At 43.5% G+C, this 10,938-nt stretch overlaps 1 protein-coding gene across 4 annotated transcripts in view; it reads right to left on the minus strand.

Moving 5' to 3' along the window:
* The window catches only part of CCDC13 (coiled-coil domain containing 13), a 33,168-nt gene extending 24,936 nt beyond the window's left edge, over positions 1-8,232 (minus strand). For 3 of the 4 annotated variants that reach the window (XR_014540473.1, XM_083579589.1, XM_083579587.1), the window contains exons 1-4: positions 8,077-8,232; positions 4,697-4,931; positions 2,285-2,433; positions 1,949-2,091 (exon numbers count right to left, since the gene is read on the minus strand). Coding sequence is in view for 3 of the 4 variants with exons in the window: in XM_083579589.1 (XP_083435715.1) it covers positions 1,949-2,091; positions 2,285-2,433; positions 4,697-4,923 (519 nt within the window). In the remaining variant the exon portion in view is untranslated. The remainder of the gene's footprint in view (positions 1-1,948; positions 2,092-2,284; positions 2,434-4,696; positions 4,932-8,076) is intronic. The other variant, XM_083579588.1, reaches the window with a different exon arrangement.
* Positions 8,233-10,938: the final 2,706 nt, after the last annotated feature.

Genomic DNA, 10,938 nt, shown 5'->3' on the forward strand with positions numbered 1-10,938 from the left:
GCAACTAGAAAGCAGATCAAGGAGAAAAGTTACAGGCAGGTAATAATAATTATGATAAATTTTTATTTATACCCTGCCCTTCCCGGTTCAGAAAACTGGGCTCAGGGCGGCTAACAACAAATTTAAAACACCCAATTGTAGAAGCGGCATAAAAACACAGTATAAAGACATGAATAACAATAAAATTCAAAGTTCAGAAATCAGTTTGGGGAAAATCCATCTAATATGCATTAGATAATCTCCAGGGCTAGCTGGCTAAATTAGTCCTATTTGGGCCAGTGAGGAGCCCTGGGGAAAATTAGCTGTGGGGTCTCAGAGTGGGTAATCTTCATAAAAGGGGAGGGGAGGGAAGGGAAGGGAAATAAAAGATCAGGCTGAATTCAAATTAAAGGCGGAATAGCTCTGTCTTACAGGCCCGACGGCAGGAAGTTATATCCTGAAGGGCCCTGGTCTCATGGGACAGAGCATTCCACCAGGTTGGAGCCATCACTGAAAAGGCCCTGGCCCTGGTGGAGGATAGTCTGACTTCCTTAGGGCCCGGGACCTCTAAACTATGGTTATTCATGGACCTTAAGTTCTTCTGTGGGGCAGACCAGGGGAGGCGGTCCTGTAAATAGGTAGCCATGTTGGTCTGCCATAGTTGAAACAAAATAAAAAAATTACTTCCAGTAGCACCTTAGTGACCAACTAAGTTTGTTACTGGTATGAGCTTATGGTCTTAAGTACATCATATTAAGTCCCCACCAGATATAGTACTGCACTTTGTTTTGTATTTTTATCGTCTCTATTGTATTGATTTGTTTGATTTATTCACCAAAACCTTTAAAATAAAAGGAGAATGGAATGCCACACAGAGGCTCGAAGTTGAGGTATTTCACCAGGGAGGCAATAGGAAACAAGTTAGCAGCAAAGGGGATCAAAATGAAACCACGGGCAAGATCCTAGCTGCCTGCTGAGTGAGGAGACGCAGAGGAGATGAGGCAATGGCATATGTACTAAGGTCCAGCGCCAAGGGCCTTCTGGCGGTTCCCTCCCTGCGAGAAGCCAAGTTACAGGGAACCAGGCAGAGGGCCTTCTCGGTGGTGGCACCCGCCCTGTGGAACACCCTCCCACCAGATGTCAAAGGGAACACAACTACCAGACTTTTAGAAGACATCTGAAGGCAGTCCTGTTTAGGGAAGATTTTAATTTTTAACAGACCACTGTATTTTAATACTTTGTTGGAAGCCGCCCAGAGTGGCTGGGGAAACCCAGCCAGATGGGCAGGGTATAATAAATTATTACAGTGGTACCTCGGGTTAAGTACTTAATTCGTTCCGGAGGTCCGTACTTAACCTGAAACTGTTCTTAATCTGAAGCACCACTTTAGCTAATGGGGCCTCCTGCTGCTGCTGCTGCCGCGCCGCTGGAGCCCAATTTCTGTTCTTATCCTGAAGCAAAGTTCTTAACCTGAAGCACTATTTCTGGGTTAGCAGAGTCTGTAACCTGAAGCGTATGTAACCCGAGGTAAGGTAAAGGTAAAGGGACCCCTGACCATTAGGTCCAGTCGTGGCCGACTCTGGGGTTGCGGCGCTCATCTTGCTTTATTGGCTGAGGGAGCCGGTGTACAGCTTCCGGGTCATGTGGCCAGCATGACTAAGCCGCTTCTGGCGAACCAGAGCAGTGCACGGAAACGCCGTTTACCTTCCTGCCGGAGTGGTATCTATTTATCTAGTTGCACTGGCGTGATTTCAAACTGCTAGGTGGGCAGGAGCAGGGACCGAGCAATGGGAGCTCACCCCGTCGTGGGGATTCGAACCGCCGACCTTCTGATTGGCAAGTCCTAGGCTCTGTGGTTTAACCCACAGCGCCACCCGATGTACCACTGTATTATTATTATTATTATTATTATTATTATTATTATTATTATTATTATTATTATCCTTCTCAGCAGAAACAGAGGCCTCACCTCTTTTTCCAGCTCCTTGATTCTGTTGTTCAGTTTCTTCACTTTGGTTTTCTCCTTCTCAACCTCCGCAGTCATGTGCCGGTTCTGCTTCGCCAATTCCACTATTTTTGTGGCCGCCACGTCTCCTGGGACGCCCGAGGTCCCTACAGAAAGAAGCAGCGACAGTGGGCGATGCAATGGCCTTGGAGGCCAGATCCGCTAGCCCTGTGGATCCTGCCGCCTGAGGCGGTCACCTCACTTTGTCTCATAGGTGGGCCGGGCCCTGGTAGAAGGCGAGGGAGCCTGCAAATAGATCGCACAGACAATGGCAGGTGAATGCAAAGTATTTCCATTTACCCAGCAGCGCCAGCCTCTCTTCTTCAATCTTCTTGTGCAACTGCTTGATTTCAAAGTCTCGCTCCTTGAGCACCTTGTGCAGCCTGCCGTTTTCATCTACAGTCTCTCGAAGCTGCTGCTGGAGCTGGTCGTTTTCATTTTCAAGTAACCTGGGGGGGGGGGGGAAGAGAAAATACAGAACAGCTATTGGGGGAGATAGGAAGCCCAGCACACTTGTTCTTTAGATGTCCCTTTTATGAAGAGGCACGTAGTGAGACCATTGATCCCCTGCTGGTGAGGCTCGCTGACCTCCCGGAAAAGCAAAAATTTGACCTTTTCCTGTTTGACCGCCTCTCCCGGTATGCCCCACGGAGGACCTTAAGGTCCATAAATAGCAACACCCTAGAGGTCCCGGGCCCTAAGGAAGTCAGATTAGCCTCAACCAGAGCCAGGGTCTTTTCAGTGATGGCTCCGGCCTGGTGGAACGCTCTGTCTCATGAGACCAGGGCCCTGCGGGATCTGATTTCTTTCTGCAGGGCCTGTAAGACAGAGTTGTTCCACCTGGCCTTTGGCTTAGAATCAGTTTGATTCCCTCCCCCTCTTTCTTTTTCCTTTCTCCTCCTGTGAATTGGCTGCATCCTAATGTTTTGATGTTGTATTTTAATCATGTTTTTTAAATTGTATTTTAATCAACTTGTTCTTATTATTGGTTGTTAGCCGCCCTGAGCTCGGTCTTGGCTGGGGAGGGCGGGGTATAAATCAAATTTATTATTATTAGGCAAAGATCGTAAGACAACCCGGATGGTCGCCAGATTCTGTGTACACATCTGCAGGCGCAGACCGTCCCCCGACCCAAACTAGTTTGTGAAGAAAATCCCCAAACTCGGTTCCAGGGGTGACGCTGGGTCATCTCTCTGCGGCAGCTTATCTTAAAGTTTTAAGTGTCTATACGCTTATCGCATTTATAAATTTTAAATTGAGTGATGGACTTTTTGGAGCTGGCTGACCCGACCAGAAGAATCCGTGAGGAGACACAAGAGGACTGGAATAAATTTAAAGAATATTTAGCTAAATATTGTAATATAAGATAAAGAGAAATTTCTTGGAAGTAATAAATAGGCTTAGGGATAGATTAAGAATATGTTGTTAATAAAGATTAAGGATTAGAATATTAATAAAGGAGAAAAGGTTAGTAAATGAAAGAAGTTAATACTATCAGAAATATGAATTAACATAACTGCTAAACAGTTGATATAATGAAATTCAGTTTGAGGGAATTTGAGGAAGTCAGTTATCAATGTAATGAAATTAGGGATTGGAAGTAATAATTTTTTTTTATGTCTTTTTATTCGTTTTTGTGTTTTGTAATGTTTTTTTTTTTCTTGTTTCTTTTTCCTGTGATAAATGTGAAAACCAATAAATATTTTTGGAAAAAATATATAAATTTTATTGTTGTACATTGTTTTAAATGTTTGTTTTCCTTCTGGGATTGTACCCCAAGTGTGTTTTATAAGCTGGTCTCCGACCGTAATAAATTATCTATCTATCTATCTATCTATCTATCTATCTATCTATCTATTTATCTATCTATCTATCATCTATCAGAACAGCTATAAACTATGTCTCAGACAGGGAAAAACACTTGAGGAAAGGCAGGAATTAGGACTGGTGAGTTGGTGTGGTCTGGGAAGAGTCCCAAGGCTGGACAGAGCAGCCTGGAGGGACACTTCTGATTCCCAGTCCTGGGGCTCCCTGCTCTAGCTCCACCGCAAAGAGATAGAAGGTCAGCTCAAGAGGTTTAACGTACAGGGATAGTCTGGGAAGCTGGAGGTTCTCTATTCTATCTGTTTTAACCCCATGCATCCCCTCTTCCGCAAGCCGAGTTGCACCCAAACGTCCAGCGCATCCTTTGACATTTCCTGGTGAATAAGCCTGGGTTACCTCTATACCTATACAAAGGTCCGTATAGTAAAAGCTATGGTTTTCCCAGTAGTGATGTATGGAAGTAAAAGCTGGACCATAAAGAAGGCTGATCGCCGAAGAATGGATGCTTTTGAATTATGGTGCTGGAGGAGACTCTTGAGAGTCCCATGGACTGCAAGAAGATCAAACCTCTCCATTCTGAAGGAAATCAGCCCTGAGTGCTCACTGGAAGGACAGATCCTGAAGCTGAGGCTCCAATACTTTGGCCACCTCATGAGAAGAGAAGACTCCCTGGAAAAGACCCTGATGTTGGGGAAGATGGAGGGCACAAGGAGAAGGGGACGACAGAGGACGAGATGGTTGGACAGTGTTCTCGAAGCTACCAGCATGGGTTTGACCGGGCTGTGTGGGGCAGTGGAGGACAGGAGTGCCTGGCGTGCTCTGGTCCAGGGGGTCATGAAGAGTCGGACACGACTAAACGACTAAACAACAACAACAACACCTCTATACCTTTTGCTGATGTCCTCCTTAGACATCTCACTGCCCACGGTGTATAAGCCGAGATCATCTTGAACCCCAAAGGCTTCCTCTTGACTGCCCTTTTCGCTTTGTTTCACGCTCTGTTGTTGTTTTTCTTTCCTCTTCTCCATCAGGTTCTGCATCCTCTTCTGCTGCTGTTCCTGGAGAGCCTTAAGCTGCATTCTTAAATTTTCGTTCACTTCCTCATCCGGCTCCATTATTCACTCTTGAAAGGAAAACAAAGAGAGAAAATACAGAATCAGAATGCTCTCAAGAACGCTTCCATGACAGCTAATAATAATAATAATAATAATAATAATAATAATTTCTTATTTATACCCCGCCATCTGGCTGGGCTTCCCCAGCCACTCTGGGCAGCTTCCAACAGAATATTAAAATACTGTAATACATCAAACATTAAAAGCTTCCCTAAACAGGGCTGCCTTCAGATGTCTTCTAAAAGTCTGGTAGTTGTTCTCTTTGACATCTGATGGGAGGGCGTTCCACAGGGCAGGCGCCACCACCAAGAAGGCCTTCTGCCTGGTTCTCTGTAACTTGGCTTCTCGCAGGGAGGGAACCGCCAGAAGGCCCTCGGCGCTGGACCTCAGCGTCCGGGCAGAACGATGGGGGTGGAGACGCTCCTTCAGGTATACTGGGCCGAGGCCATTTAGGGCTTTCAAGGTCAGCACCGACACTTTGAATTGTGCTCGGAAACGTACTAGGAGCCAATGCAGATCTCTCAAGACCGGTGTTATATGGTCCTGGCGGCCGCTCCCAGTCCCCAGTCTAGTTGCCGCATTCTGGATTAGCTGTAGTTTCCAGGTCACCTTCAAAGGTAGCCCCACGTAGAGCGCATTGCAGCAGTCCAAGCGGGAGATAACCAGAGCATGCACCACCTGGCGAGGCAGTCTGCGGGCAGGGAGGGTCTCATCCTGCATACCAGATGGAGCTGGTAAACAGCTGCCCGGGACACAGATTTGACCTGTGCCTCCATGGACAGCTGTGAGTCCAAAATGACTCCCAGGCTGCGCACCTGGTCCTTCAGCTCTCTCCATAACCACGGTGCCCCCTCTGAATGCCCTTCTTATTGTGCACTCATGATGAATTGTGTTCATGGTGGTATCAGGGGGGTTATACACAATTGCATTTTCAATAATATTTGTGCCTGCAAAGATTTTTGGGGTGGATATATTGTTTCATTTCCAATTAGCGCATGTCTTTGTTTCTACACAATGTCACACAACATCCTGCTGAACTTCTGTAACTTTTTATAATGCTAATGTTTCAGTTTATTTTTTTGTCCCACTTTTGTTGCCCAATAGTGCAAGAATAACCCTCCAGATGGAAATAATGCAATAAACTGGGGAAGCATCACACAACAGCTAATGAAACAAAATATTGGTGGTCCCCCCTTAATATTTCCTATTTGCACAGTAATTCATTTTGCTACAGTAGATACCTACAATAATAATCATAATCATAATAATAATATTTATACCCTGCCCTCCCCGGCCTCAGGGCAGCTAACACCAGTAAAATTACAATAAAAACATAATAGGGGGGAACAAACAACAACCAATTTATTAAAATACGGATTAAAATGCAATTTAAAATGCAGCCTCATTTTAATAGTAGCCCATAGATCAAAACCATACGGGGAGGGAAACATAAGGGTCAGACTGAGTCCAAACCAAAGGATAGGCAGAACAGCTCTGTCTTGCAGGCCCTGCGGAAAGATGTTTATTATTTATTAAAGTATTATTATTATTATTATTATTATTATTATTATTATTATTAGTTTGCACCCCTCAGCTCAGCGCACTGTGAGGGGAAACCTCCTTCACCACTCTAAATCTAATGCTGGCAGCATGAAAAGGAAGGTGTGGCCCCTGACTCTCTTCTGCCATCTGCATCCTTACATTCACACATGCATGCCTGTTCTTATTCAGGGGTTTCACTTCTGAGAGAAGGCAACTGAAGCCTAGAGAACTCAAAGGTGTCATGTTTGTGCACACATCTAATAACTTTTAGAAGACATCTGAAGGCAGCCCTGTTTAGGGAAGCTTTTAATGTTTAATAGACTTTTGTATTTTACTATTCCGTTGAAAGCCGCCCAGAGTGGCTGGGGAAACCCAGCCAGATGGGCGGAGTATAAATAAATAATAATAATAATAATTAATGAAAAGTCACACCCACCCACTGATGCCTTAGGCGGGAGGGGGGGAATAAGGCTTTATCCCTGGTAAAAGTGAGTGGGTACAACTGAACCAGCTTTGAGGACAGCAAATATGTAATTCCCCCTTCCTGTAACTTTATTTATATGTTCCCAATAGGAGGAGGGAGAATTGAAATGGGGGGGGGGGGAGAAACAGGCATAGCTCCCTGGGCACCACCAGCCTTTTCTCTCTTTTTTAACCATGTTTATTGATTTTGAACAACAAGCATTCACAGAATTAGTCCCCGCCCCCCATCCCACCCTTACAAAATTTAAACACAGTCCATCGACACACGCAGATAAAGCGAAGGCCACTTTAAATCGCATGTAAAAGTGTATCAATCTGTAAGTTTTGGGGCAGTTTATATGCATGCCCTCCCCCCCCCTTTTTGGAGGCATATGAAATAAAATCAAGCCACGTATATATTAAATAACTAAATAATTTTTTATTTCTACCGCGCCCTTCCGGCTTCAGAAAACCGGGCTCAGGGCTGCTAATAGCAAATTGAAAACACTTAACTGGTGCAACAAAAAACAGCATAAAATACAGTATAAAACGTGTCACTGAGCTGCTTCTCCTCCTTTAAAATCAAGTTCCCATTCAGAAGTTCAGAGAGATTTAATAATAATAATAATAATAATTTTTATTTATACCCCGCCCTCCCCAGCCAAGGCCGGGCTCAGGGCGGCTAACAAGCAATAATAAAAACAAGTTGAATGAATACAACTTAAAAACAAGATTAAAACACAACATTAAAATATTGAAGCATTAAAATATTAATATTTGTGTCCCTTTATGGCATAGCTGTCAACTTTTCCCTTTTCTTGCGAGGAATCCTATTGGGAATAAGGGAATTTCCTTTTTTTAAAAAAGGGAAACGTTGACAGCTATGCTTTATGCCTTTTTAAATTTTTTATTTTTTGGAGGGGGGTGTCATAGACATTTGTTGGGTGGGGCAGAAGAGCATCTCTCTCTCTCTCTCTCTCTCTCTCTCTTTTTCTCTCCTTCCCCCTTTATTAGTATCATGCATTTGTAAATTGGAGGGGCACCCAAAGTCATCTAGTCCACCCCCTTGCGAGGCAGGAGTCTACCGTCGCTAGGAGGCTGCCAGGCTCCCCGGGCAATTTCCCCCCACACACCCCGGCCAGTCCTCACCTCTCTCGGGGCCTAGGCCGGGTCTCCCCACGCAACCCCCTTCCTGGGGGCAGAGGAAGGCTACGCGAGTCCCGGGCCTGGAAGGCGGCAGGGCCGGACTAGGCCGCAAGCCCGCCCTCGGAGTCCCAGAGCGGGACGCGGTTGCCTCGGCAACCGTTGCCATGGCAGCATCCTCCGGGCTTCGCTCAGGGAGAAAGGATGCGATGGCCCAGCGGCGCGCAGTTTAACCCTTCAGCGTCGAAATTCTGAATAAAAAACCTCGAAATTCTAAATAAAACAAAAACAAAAACGAGGGGTGCCAAAAAGTGGAACGTTACTCGGGGATTCTAAAGAGATAACACAATTTAGTTTTGCTTGGGAAGCAAAATGTGTGTAAAATGGCACAGAAATACTTTTTAAAAAATCAATTGCCAAGTACCAACGCATTCCAAAAAGACTGGAGATCACGCGTTTCAAAATGATAATTGTTGCTACCTTTTAATATTTATTTAAAAGTTGAGATATTCTGAATGAGTGAAACGTCAAATGGAAAACGTATAAATGCTATGATATAAAAAATTAACTTTGAAAACCATGAGGCGGGAGGGAGGGAAGTCGACAGGGAAGTCGTACGAGGAAACGAAGTAAAGGGGACAATAAGGATGTGTTTAATTACTATAAAATGGAAATCTAATAAAAAAAGATTATAAAAAATAAATAAAAAGTTGCCAGTTAGTTGCGGCTATATTAGTGATAGTTTCTGTTATTACCCATCATCATTATTATTATTTAGCATTACCTGACATTTTCAGGTGAAGTCTTCAGTTGTTGTCCAATGGCATATTTGCATTCCTCACACCCCAAAACTTATTTTTAAGACCCCTCACTGAAGGAATTTGCAAAATTAAGTTTCCCCCCCTAAAATGACAGGCCATACTGAAGGAGGGTTTTAAGGGTGGGGGGAGCCTTTGCACAGGAGGAAAAACTGAGGCTAGGATGTTGGGGGGGCATTGTTGCTGTTTTTATATTATTAATTATTAAATTTGGGTACTGCCCTTCATTCATGGATCTGAGGGCAGTTCACAGCATAAAATCAAGAAGTACATAATAAAAACATTAACAACAAAAAAACCCTTTTTCGTACCTTTATTTTAGAACTTGTGATTTATGTAGAAATTGCTCTGTTTGGTTGTGTTTCAATATTTTATTTCCTGTTTATAACTACTTTTGTTATGTTGCAGTTAGGTTTTCTCCCTGTCGTAAGTTGCCTGGAGCATGGCTTCAGCTGTGGAAAGGCAGTATACAAATGTATGTATGCATGAAAATGGAGGATTAATTGAAGTACTACGGTTGAAGCTGTTTGCAAATACCTACTTTTATTTCATAAAATGTATACACCGCTGACTGGGGGGGGGGGAACAACAACCTCTGTTATCACTATTAGTTGTCTGCATACAGTTCTGGTTTTATCACCTCAAAACAGATGTTGCTCTGTCAGTGAAAGTTAAGAAAAAAGCCACCAAAATAACCAAGGGAATGGAGCGACTCCCCTGGAAAAAAAGGTTGCTTTGGGGCTTATTAGTTTGGAGAAAAGGCAAGTAAGAGGAAACATTAAATAAATTTATAAAATTATACATAACATGGAGAGAACAGTTAGAACTTAAGACCCCCTCCTTAGAGATCCTGATGTGGAGACATGCCTTTAATTACTGGCTGTCCCTTTGGCATAAATTGCCCAATTACCATCTTATTCAGTGCCTTTGGAGAGATGAATTTACCAGCCCATGGGCAACAAAAATCCATTCCAAACTGTTGTCTTATGGAATCTCTCCTTCCGATATACTAAATTTAGATCTAATTACAGCAAAAAAGGTCATCAAACAAAGATTGGAGGAGGTTGATTTGCAACAAAATCTTACTACAGGTGGAGGTACATGTTCCCCGATAAATCAGGGCATTACATTTATGTCCCAGATACCTCGATATCTGTCTACCTTATCGGTTGCGTCGCATAGATTCGCTTTTCTTAGAGACAGATTTAATGTGTTCCCCTCAAATGTGCTGAGCAATAGATTTTCTAACGGTAAAACCTCTGTTTTATGCGCATGTGACAACAAATCAATAGAATCCCTTTATCATATCTTGTTTAATTGTCCTTTATATATTGTTCCCCAATCAAGGATTCTGAGTTCAATCATTTTGGAAACTGTTGCTAAACCACCTGAATTACATCTAGCCTATCTACTCCAGGATATTGACTCTTATAGAACATTACAGGTTGCCAGATTCCTGAATTCAGTTCTTTCATATAAAAGACTTCATGGAATGCTGCATGACTATTAAAAATCTAGTAAACTCTATCCGCCATCTTTATATTCAAGGCCACAATATGGTACATCTAGAGATTGTATGTAATGTGAAGGAGATTATGCGTTGAAATATTTTAGTTGATATTTTAGAATGTAAAATGCTATTTTATTTATTTATTGGTTTTACTTTGTGGGCTTATAGCCGAATAAAGTATTATCTATCTATGGAGAGAACAGGTAGAGACACAGCTCTCTCAGCCCTTATGTTGCAGAGAGTGATGTAGTAGTCAAGAATACTTACGAGTAGGACCCAGGAGACTAGGGTTTGAATCCCCACTCAGCCATGAAGTTCAGATGGTGACCTCAGGCCAGGTACTCACCCTCTGCCTAGCCTACCTCACAAGGTTGTCGTTGTTAGAATTCCTGATCTATGATTGCAGTCATGGGATTGTTGTCTTTCCCATGACGGTATATGTTGAATTATGGTGCTGGAGGAGACTCTTGAGAGTCCCATGGACTGCAAGAAGATCAGACCTCTCCATTCTGAAGGAAATCAGCCCTGAGTGCTCACTGG

This window comes from Podarcis filfolensis, assembly GCF_964270895.1.
Source record: "Podarcis filfolensis genome assembly, chromosome: 12".
In the NCBI taxonomy this organism is placed as follows: Eukaryota; Metazoa; Chordata; class Lepidosauria; order Squamata; family Lacertidae; genus Podarcis; species Podarcis filfolensis.